Below are 17,919 nucleotides of genomic sequence, written 5' to 3' on the forward strand. Positions count from 1 at the left end.
GCTGTTCAAAGAATAGGCCCCCGGAGGGCCTCTGTCCAGTCGTAGAGAACCAACCCTCACAAAGATGGGATCCTTCTTTTAAGGACCCTGAGACTAACTTAATAAAAATAACCAGCCTCCAGCAGTCAACATTTTACAAGTGCCTACCAAGGAAAGAGTAGCAGATAGGAGTTGGACTTGGTATCATTTCAGGTGACTTACAGCCTGGAGATGCTCCTCCAAGCTGTAGAGGTGTTTATGCATTTAGGAGACCCAGACCTTCACTTAAAATGAAGTGATGATGTAACCATGGCAACGTGAGCTGAGGACTCAGCTACAAGGAGAGGAAGAGGAGGTGGTTTGAGTTGAGGGGAGCTCCGCGCCACTCATATCTGTGCCCAATGATGGGCATCCTGTCCACACCACGCCTTCCTGTCTGCACCACCACAGGTGATGGCTTTGTTTTCCAGCCCCAATCCGGTGCCTAAGAGCGCAGCCTCTACTCCATCTCCCTGCAGACTTCAGGGAGAAGCACGGGAGTGACAAAAATAAACATCGGAGGCTTCACTTGGGTGACACAGATCAAAGGCTTTTCCAAAAAAAGAATGCTGCAAATGATGTTTAAAGTCATGATTATATTAATATTATTAGGGTGGTGCAAAAACAATTGTGGTTTTTGCTATGGTATGGCAAAAACCACAATTGCTTTTGCACCAACCAATATAAATTGTAACAGATTTGAGACAAAGTATAAAATTTTTCAAATTGAGTAGAATTTATCAACCCAGAATCTGTAATGCATGAAATAAATTAATAGAGAACCCAACAGATCATGTTATGTCGTAAATATAACATCTATCTTTAGGTTAAAGTAACATAGCAAAAATTTATATTTATGGGTGCAAGACACATACATAATTTGTACCAATCTCACAGAACTAATTCAATTCAAAACAACAAAAAAACTTACTCTATTATCTAGTGGATGCAATAAAAATTAACCATTTTAAGATAAGTTTTCTTGCGCTTCCCCTACTTACGTTTTTCCTGGCACCTGCTATACTGTGTATGTATTTCTTCATCGCTTTACTCTCTGACTCCCCTACTAGATTATAAGCTCCAAGAGGGCAAGGCATCTGATACACTGCTATGTTTCCAGTACCTAGAACTTGGCGTGTAGTAGGCATCCAATACATAAGTGTTAAATGAGTGAATTTAAAACACATACACGCCGGGAATGGTGGCTCACGCCTGTAATCTCAGCACTTTGGGAGGCTGAGGCGGGGGATGGCCTGAGGTCAGGAGTTCCAGACCAGCCTGGCTAACATGGTGAAACCCCAACTCTACTAAAAATACAAAAATTAGCTCTTCCTTTCTCTGCCATCATGGTGTGTGCTTGACTCCGCTTCTTGCCATGTCTTCTCATAAGACTTTCAGGATTAAGTGATTCCTGACCAAGAAATTAAAACAAAATTGCCCCCACTCCCCAGTGGATTAAGATGAAAACTGGTAATAAAATCAGGTACAACTCCAAAAGGAGACATTGGAGAAGAACCAAGCTGGCCCTATAAGGAATTGCACATGAGAGGGCACACATATTTATGCTGTCTGAAGGTCGCAGTCATGTTACCACATCAAGCTGAAAATGTCACAACTCTCTGGAGAGTTGTACATGTTTTATTGGGAATATATTTTTTCTCTGTGAATCTGTTATGAATGCATTGGTTGGCTGGGTTCAGTAATAAATATGTGAGACCTTACATTAAAAAAAATACAAAAATTAGCTGGGCATGGTGGCGCATGCCTGTGGTACTAGCTACTCGGGAGGCTGAGGCAGAATTGCTTCAACCCAGAGGCGGAGGTTGCAGTGAGCTGAGATCACGCCACTGCACTCCAGCCTGTGTGACAGAGCGAGACTTTGTCTCAAAAAACAAACAAACAAAACATGCACACATTTAATCAATATAAACTATTATTTCTACGAAGTCACTTCAAGCTGATACTGCATACTCCATATATGCTAAACTTCACAAGGTCTTTACCTCATACCTGACTCTCTTTCCTGACCCCCTGTGGGGTAAGTCAATGCCCTAGGGTTGCTTAGCCACTTGGTACTAACAGCTTTGAGCACCAGGTCTGTTTCAGCTCATCGGTGTATGCCCTGGCTGGCTTTTCCCACAGGACAGAGTTGCACAAGTTGTGGGTGTGAAGCTGAGAGGTGAGCAGAGGAGGAAGGGAGGTAGAGAGTCCTCATCCCAGTGTCCCTCTGAACTGCCGTGTGTGTTGCTCCAGCTTCTCGGCCTCCGCCTGGAGGTGCCCCAGTGCAGCAGGGCTGGGGTACGTGAGCACGGCATTCTTAGTGGCCAGCGCTACGTCCTTGAGCAGGCTGCAGAGGTGACTGCTGCCGTGGAGGATCTCGTTGCGCACGTCCCTCTCCTGGGTCTCCATGCACAGCGTGTCCACCAGCTTCTGTCCCACCATGATGACCAGCTTGCTCTGAGTGATGATCTCCGCGGGCTGGCTACTGCTGAGGCTGCCGTGAAATGCGCTGATGGCTTTGAAGAGCGCCCCAAAGTACAGCCGGCAGTGTTCAGATAAGCGGGGTTTCCTCTCAGGAGTCTGTTGACTCGAAGGCTGGGGTATAAGAGGGCCAGGATTCTAAAGAAGGGAAGGAAGAAAATAGGAGATTCAATCAATGGGCTGTGGCTGTCTGCCCTTTCCTGTTTTGGCTAGATTTGCAAGACTTTATTTTTTTTTTTTTAAAAAAAGCATGGTTTGATTTGGGAAGCCCAATACTGCAACAGTTGTCTAACCAATTAATGTTTTCAAGACACTGTAATATATAATATATACAATATTATATTGTAATACATACATATATAATTGTATTCAATCATCTCAATAAACCAACCACAAGAAACCCATTTTAAGAAACACATTGGCAATGACTATATTTATAACTTTTTTTTTTTTGAGACAGAGTTTTCCTTTGTCTTCCAGGCTGGAGTGCAGTGGTGCAATCTCAGCTTACTGCAACCTCCACCTTCTGGGTTCAAGCAATTCTCCTGCCTCAGCCTCCTGAGTAGCTGGGTTACAGGCACCTGCCACCACACCCAATTAATTTTTGTATTTTTAGTAGAGATGGGGTTTCACTATGTTGGCCAGATTGGTTTTGAACTCCTGATCTCAAATGATCCGCCCACCTCAGCCTCCTAAAGTGCTGGGATTACAGGGGTGAGCCACTGCATCCAGCTAAATTTGTAACTTTTAAAAATGCAGGAAAACTTGGTAAGATTTAAAATTTTCTCAAAGAACAGATTTAAAAACGTTTGAAAAGCCAAAAATCCTCTGATTTCAGTATCAAAGGTATACCAGAACGCCCAACATTTCCAGAAGAAACTAAATACCCTGACCTATCTGCCTTAATATTATTATTTATTTTATTTTTTGCCTTAATATTAAAATATTTATCATATTTGCTAATAAGGTTTCATCAAAATTTTACATTCATGAATTTTATTTTCTGGAAAATGGAACCAACATCTCCCAAATCCTACATACTCTCAAAGATTTTCAGTACCTAACTTAGTGGCCACAACTCCAGGTAACAATTGAAAGGTGAAGCTCAGAGAAGAGAAAAGGCTGCCTCTGGCCATTCCGTTAGCACTCGAGAGATCTGGAGCTCTAGGTCTGAAACTCGCTTTTTTTCCATTAAATTTCACATGCTCACATTTACATATTATCACAAAATTCACAGCTCGGAAGCATTCAGACAGATAGGGCATACAACTGATGTTTTCAGAAGGGGGTTATGTCTCCAGGGGCTGGTAGGGTTGGAGGGGTAACTTCCTTGTCTAACTGGACAAGGAGGAGGAAGGTATACTTCGAAGAAGCATATTCATTATTAGAATTGCATATTTGGAAAATGAAAACAATGATTGTCTTTGTTATAGAAAGTGAAGGAAAGATTGAGATGTCAGTTCAGATGGACTCTTGGAAGCAGGGAGTGTAAGAATGAAGCAGGTTGAGTGCAGTGACCCATGCCTGTAATCCCAGCACTTTGGGAGGCCGAGGCAGGAGGATCGCTTAACCCTAGGAGTTTGAAACTAGCCTTGGCAACATTTGTCTCTACCAAAAACAAAACAAAACAAAAATTAGCCAGGTATGGCGGTGTGGGCCTGTAGTCCCAGCTACCTGGGAGGCTGAGGTGGGAGAATCGATTGAACCTGGATGGTGAAGGCTGCAGTGAGCCACGATCTCACCACTGCACTCTAGCCTCAGCAACAGAGCAAAACACTGTCTCAGAAAAAAAAAAAGGGGGGAGCTGGGCATGGTGACTCACACCTGTAATCCCAGCACTTTGGGAGGCTGAGGCAGGAGAGTCACTTGAGGTCAGGAGTTTGAGATGAGCCTGGCCAACATGGCGACTCCCTGTCTCTACTAAAAATACAAAAAATTAGCCGGACGTGGTGGTGGGTGCCTGTAGTCCCAGCTACTCAGGAGGCTGAGGCAGGAGAATCACCTGAACCTGTGAGGTGGAGGTTGCAATGAGTCGAGATCACACCACTGCATTCCCACCTGGGTGAAAGAGCGAGACTCCATCTCAAAAAAAAAAAAAAAAAAAAAGAAGAGTTTAGAAATAACGAGAAGTAATGATGTAGGCATCATATTATGAGCATCTTAAGTGAAAATATTAACTGTAGGGAGGTGAAAAATGTACTATGATTCTTAACTTGGGGTGCTGGAAATGTGTGGAGATAGTTTTGGTTATCGCATTGACTAGGGACTTCTACAGGCAGTGAGCGGGCAGGGGTTCTGGGATGCTGAACGGTTCACCACGCAGTGGAGAATTGTCCACCCAGTGGCCAGTGGTGCCCCGGGCCTCCACTGAGAAATGCTGTCACTCTAAAGTGGGGGCTTTCTAAGTGAGGTCCTTAGACCAGAAGCATCAACATCACCTGCAAACTTGCTAGAAATGCACATTATTATGCTCCACCCCAGACCTACTAGATCAAAAATTCTGAGAGCGGGGCCCAGCCATGCAAGTTTGTTTGTTTTTGTTTGTTTGTTGCCCAGACTGGAGTGCAGAGGCACGATCTCAGCTCATTGCAACCTCTGCTTTCCGGGTTCAAGCAATCCTCCTGCCTCAGCCTCCCAAGTAGCTGGGATTACAGGTGCCCACTACCATGCCCAGCTAATTTTTTGTATTTTTAGTAGAGACAGGGTTTCACCATGTTGGTCAGGCTGGTCTCAAACTCCTGACCTCAGGTAATCCACCCGCCTCGGCCTCCCAAAGTGCTGGGATTGCAGGCGTGAGCCACCATACCCGGCCAGCCATGTGAGTTTTAACAAAGCTCATAGGTGTTTGTGATACACTCAAATTTGAGAACCACTAGTCTAAGGTGTACTTAATGTTGAACAAAATAGCATGACTGTCAGCAATATGGCAGGCCCAAAGACTAGTGTTTGGGGTTCAGGGAACTGAGCATCAGGAGGCCTGAATTCTTGTCCTAGTTTGCCTCTGAGAAGGTACATGACCTTATCCTAGTCATCGGACATCCTTTTCTTCCACCCTCTACCCCATCTGCCCTATAACCTAGGTAAGTTTCCCAAGCTTCAGTTATTCAGAGACAACCTTTACAACCCTTACAAGTTATACTCTTTCCACCTTCCTCTTAACTTCTTCTTTTTTTTTTTTTTTTTTTTTGAGACGGAGTCTCGCTCTGTCGCCCAGGCTGGAGTGCAGTGGCGCGATCTCGGCTCACTGCAAGCTCCGCCTCCTGGGTTCACGCCATTCTCCTGCCTCAGCCTCTCTGAGTAGCTGGGACTACAGACGCCCGCCACCACGCCCGGCTAATTTTTTGTATTTTTTAGTAGAGACGGGGTTTCACCGTGGTCTCGATCTCCTGACCTCGTGATCCGCCCGCCTCGGCCTCCCAAAGTGCTGGGATTACAAGCGTGAGCCACCGCGCCCGGCCAACCTTCCTCTTAACTTCTACTTCATTCCTTTTCTTTAAATGGACCCATTGTTTTTACTTACATTAATTTAAAGGAAACCATGAAAAATGGTAAATGGAAAACTACTGTCATTTACCACAAATAGAAGGAAACCAATAAAAATAAGCACGATGATAACATCTTTGACTTTTTTTTTAAAAAAAAGGAAGAACATCAAGTGTAAAAGAGGTGTTGAAGATATACAAGCCCCAAATCAAGATTTCCTGTTGTAATCAGAAACATTAAATCAGAATGTCAAAGAGGAACTGAGTCAGTCCTATTTAGCCCCGTCAGTACCACCCACAACAACCTTGCAGAGTGCCTGGAGTCATTTCAGTAATGGTTAATGCTTCACTTTCATTCCCTGGGGTTCGTTCATTAGACTCAGTGATCTCCAGGACTCTCTTGCTAAAATAAAGGACAAAGAATCACAGAAACGAACTCTCACCCATGTGGGTCATGGCTGTAACGTTGACCTATCCGTAGCGTGATGAGACGAATGTAGCAATAGAGTGTAGGAATCAGAGGCTTTAGAGAGTGAGTGCTATGGCTCACCATGGTTCCTAAGTCTTTGTTTTCATCTAACCTTTGTTCTAAGATAGGTTTCTCTTTCTCTTCTAAGTTAGGCAATGTCTGAAAAATAAAATCCCTTCAAATTACCAAATCGAGTGGTGTTTTACACTACGGTGGAACTGTTTAAGTTCACTTTAGACTTGAGCATTCTTTCTCATATTTTCTGTTGATGGTTCTGCCTACTGATTCCTTTTCTCAACCAAAGGAGACTTTGGCCACCCAAAGGCTGAATTTTGCCTATCAACATGGCCTGATATAAAGACCCACATGGCTTTGTTTAAAGTTATATATATGTGTATGTAAATTTTAAACATCCAAATTTCTAGAACATGTTAAAGCTCCTACACCACCAGGCATTTCGGCAGAACACAAAGGTTGGGGCTGAAAGCACCAAATTATCTCCTTGACACAGCCCCCAAGTGACTTCTGGGCCTCTTAAGGCTCACAATCCCTGAACTGAAGCATCTCACTCTATAATGTCTGAACTCAACCAGAAAAGTATTTCTTTCTGTCTTTTCCTTTTTTTTTTTTGTTCTTGAGACAGAGTCTTGCTCTATGGTCCAGGCTGGAGTGCAGTGGTGCAATCTCAGCTCACTGCAACCTCTGCCTCCTGGGTTCAAGTGATTCTCCTGCTTCAGCCTCCTGAGTAGCTGGAATTACAGGCGCACACCACCACGCCCGGCTAATTTTTGTATTTTTAGTAGAGATGGGGTTTCACCATGTTGGCCATGCTGGTCTCAAACTCCTGCCTCAAGGGATCCTCCTGCGTTGGCCTCCCAAAGCGTTGGAATTACAGGCATGAGCCACCACGCCCAGCCTCAGAAAAGTATTTCTAAGAGTAGCTAAAGTCTGGAGGCTGATCATGAGCAATTTGAAAGAATGTTTCTACTTCCTCTTTCATTGCTAAGAAACACACTGAGAATGACTAAATTTATAACTTTCAAAAATGCAAAGAGACTTGGTGGTGAGGTTTTAAAAATCTACTCAGAAAATAGATTTTCAAAAAATTTAAAAATCCCTTTTAATTCTAATATCATGGTAAACTTGAGCGCCAAAAGTTTTCGGAAGAAATCCAAATCAACTGACCTATCTGCCTCTGCTGATCTATCTTTATCTGACTTGTTAATAAGATTTCATCAAGAATTTTACTTTCATAAATTTTATTTTCTAGAAAATGGAACCAGTGTCTCCCCAAAGCCTATACACTATCAAAAGAGTCTCAGCATCTTAGTAGCCACTACTCCAGGTAAAATTGAAGCCCCTTTTTCGATCACTTGGAACTCTGAACTCACCTGTCCACAGATATTTGCTCTATTTTTCTTTAATAGTTCAGAATAGCGTTCATCTTCCCTTTGCTTAGTGGAAGGGGTACTCTTTTGGTGAGATTCAGTTTCTCTTTGGGGAGGCTGGATGCATTTTTCACACTTAAATTCTGCATTTGGGGTCAACTGCACAGTCTCTTCCTTTTCACAGTTCCGCTTAAAAAGGAGCCTTCCATTGGCAATGACAATAGAGGCAAACCTCTTGATGTCTTCTGGAAGCATCCGTGCCACCATGACAAACCTCTCAAGGTCATCTGGGCTGTTCTGGACATTGTCAGTCACAAGAACTTCCAGAGGCCAATTGCGATTATCCAAGCTTTCCTTTGTTTCAAGCAGGATGCGGTAGGAGTTGGAGATTGTCTGCATCTGGTCCCGAATTCTGTTCTGAAGGTTACTGTCAGTGAGGTTACAGGCAGTCCCATGGACTCCTCGGGCAAAATCCAGAAATTCTCTTACAGATTCTTCTATGTGCTCAGTGGACCTGTGGATTGCATCAATGTTGGCCTCCAGGTAGTCTCGGAATCTCCACTTCCTACTGACAAAGAGCATCAGGCCAGCGACAGAGCTGACCACCTTGTGCTGCAGAGCCCTCACTGTCTCCTTGGCCACATCCAGGTCCAAGGAGAGCTCCTTTGCCGACTCCTCCGAGGAAGAGCTGGAGGAGTCGTCGGTGGATGTGGTGGAGCACGAAGAAACGATGCTAGCTCCGCTGTCAGAACTGGAACCTGATAATCTGTCCAGTTCAGGAGATAGGGAAGTTGTCCGTCTGGAGAACCATGAGGAATTATGGCCCGTGGAATTCTCTGACACCTCCTTGGCTTTCGCCAGCTCCTTCCCAGCCTGAGAAACACTCGACATTGCTTTAGGGATGTTGTAAATTTCGGGCTTGGTGTTCTGCTGTTCCACTCGGGGAATCAGAAAGCTTGAAGGAACCTTGTAGCTGACATCTTTATCTAAAGGAAATGTGTCTCTGGGTACAAGAAAGCCATAAGAAGGAATTTCTGGAAGACTGAGTTTTTTCTGCTTGGGCACATTGTTATTCAGTTGTGGAGTGGGGGACCTGGATCTGCCACTTGGAGGATTGTGGAAAGTGGAGCTGGAACTGGGGAGAGCGTGGGGCCTTGATTCTTCTGCAAAGCTGGTGAGAGGCGTGTTTCTGATGCTGGCCTTTCCTGGAGACACTGGAGTGTCATAAATCCATTCCGATTTCTGAGGATTTGGTAATGTGCTGTAGCCGCCTCTACTTAAGGTAGTCGCTGATATCAGGGGAACACCCTGCCGCTGTGGGAGAATCACACAGAGTTGCCGGGTTAGTAGCTTTCAAAAGAGGGTGCGAGTGCCTTATTTAAATCTCATCATCACTCCCCCGCTCCTTCAGTGGCTCTCCAATTTCTGTTACCACTCAAGGTCCTTCACAATTCTTTTGAGGCTCATTTCTTTCCACTTCCACCACGCTGACTCCACCTTGTCTGCCACCATCTGCTTACAGGTCCAGCCACCCAAGCTGTTTACTTTCCCCTGAACTTAGAACACTGACTCATGCCACTACATTTTACCCAAACTGCTTTCTCTGCTCTAAATGCCCTTGCAACCCTTTCTTTTCCATCCACCAAACTCCTGTGCATCCCCCTGACATGGCGAGATGCCAGCTTTCTTGTAAGATATTCCCTAATGACCTTGGGTGTAAGTGTGTCTGTGGGACACGTGGTAGAATCCAATTATAAACATAGATTACACAGATTTCAAATAAAGTCCTTTGCCCAATACAGATAAAAGTGTACTGTATCACAGCACGCCCCTGAGGTCTGTCATAATAAGAAGCCATTACATAATCTCGCACTGTGCCAGGCACTGTCCCAGGTCCTTTGCAGGATTATCTCACTTAATACTCCCAGCCCATAAAAACAGAAGTTAAATGACTTATCCCAACCACATAATTAGTCCTATTCCTGAACACAAGCGCAATGAGAGGTTTTACCTCAAATGCAAAAAGGTCTCTGTTATGAGGAATTTGCATTCTAATTTTTGACCAAGCTAATAACATTTCTTTCTTTTTTTTTTTTAATTTTTGTATTTTATTAGAGACAAGGTTACACCACGTTGGGCAGGCTGGTCTTGAACTCCTGACCTCAAGTGATCTGCCCACTTCAGCCTCCCAAAGTGCTGGGATTACAGGCGCCCGCTACCACGCCCGGTCAATATTTGTATTTTTAGTAGAGATGGGGTTTTGCCATGTTGGCCAGGCTGGTCTTGAACTCCCAACCTCAGGTGATGCACTCGCCTCGGCCTCTCAAAGCGCTGGGATTACAGGCTTCAGCCACCGCGCCTGGCCCCAAGCTAATAACATTTCTGAGAGGATTTTTATGTGTTCACAACACCGCACCTTAGCACCTCTTTATACTTACACTTGCTTGGCTGGCTGGGGGATGGAGTCCTGCCTTCCTGGGGCTGGCTGGTATGTCGTATAACTGCTGCTTCTCTGGCTCCTGGGGAAAGACCACAAAGGCAGACAACTTGAATGTTTCTTTCCTAATGACTACACATCACAAACGCTCCCTATTCCAATGTTTTTTTTCCAAAGGAAGACACAAATTCCTGAAGACTTTTTGGTGCTTTTGGTCATGACGGTCTAATGGTGGAAATCTAGGTGATGCGTCCCCCGCCTTCCTTGTCTGAGGCAGCGCAGGGGACATTACAGTCCTAAGTTTTTCCCATAACAGGGTATACATTCAACAATGGACTTTGTGCTTTAAAAAGAGACTTCTAGGCTGGGTGCGGTGGCTCACGCCTCTAATCCCAACACTTTGGGAGGCTGAGGCAGGCGGATCACCTGAGGTCAGGAGTTCGAGACCAGCCTGGCCAACATGGAGAACTCTATTAAAAATACAAAATTAGCCTGGCATGGTGGCACATGCCTATAATCCAAGCTACTCGGGAGGCTGAGGCAGGAGAATCACTTGAACCTGGGAGGTGGAGCTCGTGGTGAGCCAAGATCGTGCCATTGCACTCAGCCTGAGCAACAGGAGCGAAACTCCATCTCAAAAAAAAAAAAAAAGAGAGAGACTTCGCAACCAAAGGTTGGGGGGAAAACAACAGAGCCTTAACTGCAGTTGCCTAAATTAAAAATGGTAATTTATCTTGAGTTCGTCTTAAAATTAAGCCAGAGGATAAATGAGATTGAGACTTAATATGTCTTCTTTCTTTTTCTCAGTAGAAATTTTCCTGTTTTATCATTCATATTTATTCTGCAAATATTTAACGAGTGCGCACTAATGACCAGACATGAAGCTGGATGACACTGTGCACATCACAACAGCAATAAAAACAGGGTGTGAGAGACTCATTTGATAAATGTGCGTCTTAGCAACGACCTAAGTGCCAGGCCCTGTGCTTCCTAAAAATCTTTTTTATTTTTTATTTTTATTTATTTATTTTTATCTGTGTAATTAGTTTATTAATTTTTTATTATTATACTTTAAGTTCTAAGGTACATGTGCACAACGTGCAGGTTTGTTACGTATGTATACATCTGCCATGTTGGTGTGCTACACCCATTAACTCGTCATTTACATTAGGTATATCTCCTAATGCTATCCCTCCCCCGCTCCCCCCACCCCATGATAGGCCCCAGTGGGTGATGTTCTCCACCATGTGCCCAAGTGTTCTCATTGTTCAATTCCCGTCTATGAGTGAGAACATGCGTTATTTGGTTTTCTGTCCTTGCGATAGTTTGTGCAGAATGACGGTTTCCAGCTTCATCCATGTCCCTACAAAGGACATGAACTCATCATTTTTTATGGCTGCATAGTATTCCATGGTGTATATGTGCCACATTTTCTTAATCCAGTCTATCATTGATGGACATTTGGGTTGGTTCCAAGTCTTTGCTATTGTGAATAGTGCCGCAATAAACATATGTGTGCATGTGTCTTTATAGCAGCATGATTTATAATCCTTTGGGTATATACCCAGTAATGGGATGGCTGGGTCAAATGATATTTCTAGTTCTAGATCCTTGAGGAATCACCACACTGTCTTCGACAATGGTTGAACTAGTTTACAGTCCCACCAACAGTGTAAAAGTGTTCCTATTTCTCCACATCCTCTAAGCACCTGTTGTTTCCTGACTTGTTAATGATCGCCATTCTAACTGGGGTGAGATGGTATCTCATGGTGGTTTTGATTTGCATTTCTCTGATGGCCAGTGATGATGTGTGCTTCCTAAAAATCTGATTGTCACTCCCCTGCTCAAACTCCTTCAGTGGCTTGAGATATATATATGATATGACATATTGTATATGTAATATGTACAGTAATTAAAAAGCATACATATTAGGATACAAAAAACAGGTTACAAATTGCAAAGCAAGGCAAGAGAGCACCAAAATAGGTTTTGCAAAGAAAGAGAGAAATAGTTGGACATTGGAAGGGGTTTCTTTAGAGGGAGTTGGGCTGTGAGTCTCCTGAGGGCTCTTCTCAGCTGGGAAATGGGGTGCAGTGTAGTGGGGGTTGCCTTTCGCTCCCCAAAAGCAAACCATTAAGTGCTCCCATGGGACCATTCAATGACTTGAGTTGTATCCCCTGAGCTTGGGGTCACAGTGGATGGGGGCTGACTCTGGCTTGGGAAAGGTGAAAAGAGAGAGGGTGGCAGCCGTGCTGTGGATGGCCTGTTCTCAGGGTCAGGACCAGGGGGAGGAGAGCAAAGCAGTTGCCTTGGGCACAACATTAAGAGGGCACCAAAAAACTCAGTCATCAAGGTAAATACTATTTAAAATGCAATATTTTAAAAAATCATAATGCAAAAAAATCATGGTGAACAAAATGTCACACTTTTACATAAAGACAGGGTCTAGTGGGGCCGGGATTAGGGCAAAGTGAGTGAAGTGAGTCATACAAGTGTGTCTTCATTGATAACCTTTTTTTTTTCTTTTTTGAGACGGAGTCTTGCTCTGTTGCCCAGGCTGGAGTGCAGTGGCGCGATCTCGGCTCACTGCAAGCTCCGCCTCCCAGGTTCATGCCATTCTCCTGCCTCAGCCTCCCAAGTAGCTGGACTACAGGCGCCCACCACCATGCTCGGCTAATTTTTTGTATTTTTAGTAGAGATGGGGTTTCACCGTGTTAGCCAGGATGGTCTCCGTCTCCTGACCTCGTGATCCACCTGCCGCGGCCTCCCAAAGTGCTGGGATTACAGGCGTGAGCCACCGCGCCCGGCCCATTGATAACTTTTGCACCCAAGGCAAGCGCCTGTGCTCCTGGAGTCTGTCATGGCAAAGGGAGCTTGTGTGTTTGTCATGGACCAGGCATGGCTCACACAAGAGCTGGAGCAAGAGCCCGGGAGGAATGGCTCAGGAAATCTCAGGAGGATGTGGCTGGAAATGACCTGCCTGCCCCAGAGCTAAGGGAGGAGCCAGCAGCCAGAGGAGATGCATTTGTCCACCTGGAGAGACTTGCAGGTGAGAGAGGTTCAGCAAGGAGGTGAGGGGTAGGAGGTGGGGGGCACTTACAGGAATGCCCCAGAAGAGAAAGAATCAGCTTGCCATACTGGCCACTGCTATTAGCACCCCTGCCAACAGAACCAGGTGAGCAGGACTTTTCTCCCTGCCTGCCTCTTGGAGCCCTGCAGGAGTCTGAGACCACACAGTGAGTAAGAAAGGGTAGAAACCTGAGATGGGTGAACCAGCAGAGAACTTAGCCAGTCCCTGGAGCCCAGCCCAGCAGGCAGGCCCAAGCCAGGCAGCAGGAGCTTTAGCTTTAAAGGAACTAGAAAGTTTGATTATTGCCTGGACAATTAAATTCCTCAACTGAGCCTAGCGAGGCTAAAGTGACTTCTTTTTTTTTAATTTTTGATTTTTATTTTATTTTTTCAGACAGAGTCTTGCTCTGTCACCCAGGCTGGAGTACAGTGGTGTGATCTCAGCTCATTGCAACCTCCACCTTCCAGGTTCAAGTGATTCTCCCGCCTCAGCCTCCCTACTAGCTGGGACTACAGGCGTGAACCACCATGCCCAGCTAATTTTTGTATTTTTAGGAGAGACGGGGTTTCACCATGTTGGCCAGGCTTGTCTTGAACCCCTAGCGTCAAGTGATCCTCCTGCCTTGGCCTCCCAAAGTGCTGGGATTATAGGAGGGAGCTTCCGCCCCTGGCCAAAAGTGACTTATTACCTGTGAGTGACCAGGAAGTCACAGAGCCTGCTTGAAATTTTATTTAGACTGGAACTGTGGTTCTCAATCCTGGCTGCTCAGTACAATCACCTGAGAGCTTTTAAAAATCCTGATGTTTGGGCCCCATCTAGACCTGATTCAACAGTCTCTGGGGTTGGCGCACAGGCACCAGATGGCTAAAGCTCTCAGATGCTTTTGCATACAACGAAGGTTGGGAGCTACTGATCCCAGCGGTAGGTGGGTGGGGAGAACGCCACCACAGAGCATTTGGGTGGGCTAAGAAAGGAGCGAAGCTATTTTTTGATCACATGAAGCATGTCTTACAAATGTGATGTTCCACTTATATACAAACAAGTTAAAAAAAAAAAAACAACTAAAATTTCTTCCCCCAGAGATAATCAATGTTAAGATAATCAATGATAAGATAATCAATGATAACCCATGTTAAGACTGTGGTGCCTATCCTTCAAACTATCATTTTAAAAAAATGTGTGTGTGTGTGTGTGTGTACACACATACATACATTAAATATCTATTATAAATAATGGCTGGGCATGGTGGCTTATGCCCATAATCCCAGCACTTTGGGAGGCTGAGATAGGAGGATTGCTTGAGGCCAGGAGTTCGAGACCAGCCTGGTCAACATAGCAAGACCCCATCTCAAAAATAAAAAGAAAAAATCTATTATAAATGAAAAGTAAAAATTTCAAAATATTCAGAACTCAAGTAGTCATAATGTTTTCTGGAGCAGGACTGGACTCCACGGGTAAAAAGGAGGTTATGAAGTTGGCCTCTGAGTGGTGATGTGTATTCTGGAGGCTGAGCCCCTGGCCTCCATGGTAATGCTGAAATGCAATGTGGGCGTGATGCCAGGAACCCCAGACTCTGGGCGCAGAGGTCTGGATGATGCGGGGCACCTGAACAAGGCTCACCTTCAGAACCACGGGGCCCCGGTGCTGGGTAGGCACATCATACACCTGGGAAGGCAGAGTCGGCAGTGAGGCCCGGGCAGGTCTGGGAAGCGTGAGGATGGCCTTGGAGAGAAAGGAGGAGAGCAGAGGAAAAGGAAATGTCACTCTGATGATCACAATCAGGTTCAAAGTTATCTCTCCAAAAGCAGAGACAGCTGGGTGGACACTGCTGAGGGGGTTGCCTGGCATCCCCGATGGCAGGCTCTTCACTCTCAAGGCAGCAGGGTACGGGTGGGAGGCTCCCTGGTGGAGGCAGCCTTCCTCGCAGGTGGTCCATGATGTCTTGTATCTGCCTCACCTGGGAAGTTCGCCTGAAGCAGGTTAACATGCAGATTCTTGGGCCCACGCGGGTTGGACGGAGTCTCTGGGTGTTGAGCAGGGGCTGGAACCTGCAGTGTTAACAAGCTTGCCAGGGGATTCTGATGTTCTCTAGCGACCAGGAGGCTGTGACTCTGATACTGGGCTATTCATCTACATTCATCTAGCTAGGCTGAGACTGGAGACATGCACGCAATAGGCAGAGGGGACTTTAAGAATGTAAGGTGGAGGAACCAACAAGGTCTGGGAGGAAACTGAGGCCTGAGAGCTGTCTAAGGACTCGTCACCTGGGCTGAGGCAGGGAAGCAGGAGGTGACCAGATGAGCTGCAGCTGGCAGCTTTTGCTGGCAGCAGTGGGAGGCAGAAGAGAATCTGGCAATGTGAAAGTGATGTAGAGGAGTGAGGGAGGGTAGGAGGGAGAGATGGAGTGGGAAAGGTTAACAGAGAGCAGGTCAGTGAAGGAGTTTGAATTTTATCCTACAAAGGATGGGACTGACCATCCAATTTATATATATATACTTTTTTTTTTTTTGAGATGGAGTTTCACTCCTGTTGCCCAGGCTGGAGTGCAATGGTGCAATCTCGTCTCACTGCAACCTCTGCCTCCTGGGTTCAAGTGATTCTCCTGCCTCAGCCTCCCGAGTAGCTGGGACTACAGGCATGTGCCACCACGCCAGGCTAATTTTGTGTTTTCAGTAGAGACAGGGTTTCGCCATATTGGTCAGGCTGGTCTCGAACTCCCGACCTTAGGTGATGCACCCGCCTTGGCCTCCCAAAGTGCTGGGATTACAGGCGTGAGCCACCGCACCCGGCCCCAATTTACATTTTATTGAGAGCACTTGGCCAGTTATTGCTCAAGCCACTTTGGGAAACCTGGTCTCAGCCATGGAACCAGGGTCTGTGAATGGGAACTTCAGATTCAAGTTAATCCTCCAGAGCTCAGTGATGTCGGCTCAATGGTGGATACCACACTGGGTGCCACAGAGCAGCTTCCGAACCCAGCCAGGGATCCGAGTCCCCTGGGGAACTTTAAAATAATACAGCTGCCAAGGCTCCCACCCAGACCTCCTGAACTAGAACGTCTCTAGGAGGGGCCTAGGAATGCGTGAATTTTTCTAGAGTAGAAGATGCTGTCTACCATGGGCTTAAAGTCTAAGAGGGAAATGAGGTCTGAGCATAGGCTGGGCACAGGCTGGGAAGTGAGACAGGGCCTGGAGGAGAGGACAGGGTGAAGCTCCGGAGTCCAGGACAGGGAGAATGTACTTCCCACCGGGGGCCCAAGCAGCTGTTGCTAAGTAGGGGGCTTTCCAAGTTGGCTCAGGGGGTGGTTAGGGTTTCAATGTGCAGAGCTGAGGGAGCGGAATGCAGGCGGAGGAGCAGTTTCTGAGGACTGGGTCAGGGTCCCTCTATTCATCATGGTGTCCCCAGGATGCAGCACTGGGAATGTACGTGCTAGATTTATCTGTTTTTGGTGAGTGGATGTGTACAGCTTGGATGGTAAACATTAGCACACTGTAAAAATCCACCCTGCCATTCATCTGGCTAGACTCACGGACACAGATAAAGCAGCTGCAATGCAAACAGGATGAACATTTCTTCCAGGGACACGCTGCAGCTGTCGCATGTCAAAACAGCCCCCTTTGTTGAGTGATGACTGCTTTCTTACTCCCTGAGAAACTTGGTTCCCTAAAATCCTAGGCTCTCGAAGCACAGCTCTCCAAAGTGCTCTCAATAAGAATGAAACATCCCACTCTCGCCTGGGGGGTCTCAGTCATTGACCAAGAAGCAGCCTTGATTCCCAGGCCCTCATGTAGCACTTCAGACAAGGGGTTTCCGGGTCCAGGACTCCCCCTTTATCTCCGCTTCGCCGTTCCCAAGGGGAGAGCGGCCCTCGTCCAGCCTGTACCCTGCCCTGTTGTGCACAGAGCCTATAGAGACACAGCTTCGCTTAGATTTCCCCATCCCATCATGACGCTACCTTTTCCTGTTTGTGAGGTGCCTCGTGGTTCCTCTGCTCTGTGATCTTCCTCTTTACACTCAGTAAACCTGACTTTGCTCCTGGTGGTCTCAGGCTGATTGGTCTAGGTGGACAAGCCCATCAGTGGTTTCCCATTGCATTTTGAATGAAATCCAAGCTTCTTTCTTTTTTAGAGATGGAGTCTCGTTCTGTCACACAGGCTAGAGTGCAGTGGTGCCATTTCAGCTCACTGCAACCCCCGCCTCCCAGGTTCAAGCGATTCTCCTGCCTCAGCCTCCCGAGTAGCTGGGATTACAGGTGCCTGCCACCACGCCCCGCTACTTTTTTGTATTTTTAGTACCATGTTGGCCATGGTTTTGAACTCCTGACCTCAAGTGATCCACCTGCCTCGGCCTCCCAAAGTGGAAGGATTACAGGCGTGAGCCACCGCGCCAGGCCAGAAATCCAAGCTGCTTACCTGGTCTGACAAGCTATGCACCCGCCACACCCAGGGACCTTGAGTGAGTGTCCCGGACCACTGGCTGTCACCTCCATGTCTCCTCCCTCCCAGCTCTCACTTATTTGAACACACCAAGCTTTCTCCCCCAGCAGACCCTTTCCAAATGCTGTCCCAAGGCCC

The 17,919-nt window shown here is 46.3% G+C and overlaps 1 protein-coding gene across 4 annotated transcripts in view; it reads right to left on the minus strand.

Moving 5' to 3' along the window:
• Positions 1-735: 735 nt before the first annotated feature.
• Positions 736-17,919, minus strand: part of CASS4 (Cas scaffold protein family member 4) — a 48,384-nt gene continuing 31,200 nt past the window's right edge. For 2 of the 4 annotated variants that reach the window (XM_055266727.2, XM_055266728.2), the window contains exons 3-6: positions 14,966-15,067; positions 10,277-10,357; positions 7,842-9,152; positions 736-2,637 (exon numbers count right to left, since the gene is read on the minus strand). In XM_055266727.2, coding sequence (XP_055122702.2) covers positions 2,230-2,637; positions 7,842-9,152; positions 10,277-10,357; positions 14,966-15,067 — 1,902 coding nt within the window. In that variant the 3' untranslated portion in view covers positions 736-2,229. The remainder of the gene's footprint in view (positions 2,638-7,841; positions 9,153-10,276; positions 10,358-14,965; positions 15,068-17,919) is intronic. The other 2 variants (XM_063634002.1, XM_055266730.2) reach the window with 2 other exon arrangements.

This window comes from Symphalangus syndactylus, chromosome 24, assembly GCF_028878055.3.
Source record: "Symphalangus syndactylus isolate Jambi chromosome 24, NHGRI_mSymSyn1-v2.1_pri, whole genome shotgun sequence".
Lineage (NCBI taxonomy): Eukaryota > Metazoa > Chordata > Mammalia > Primates > Hylobatidae > Symphalangus > Symphalangus syndactylus.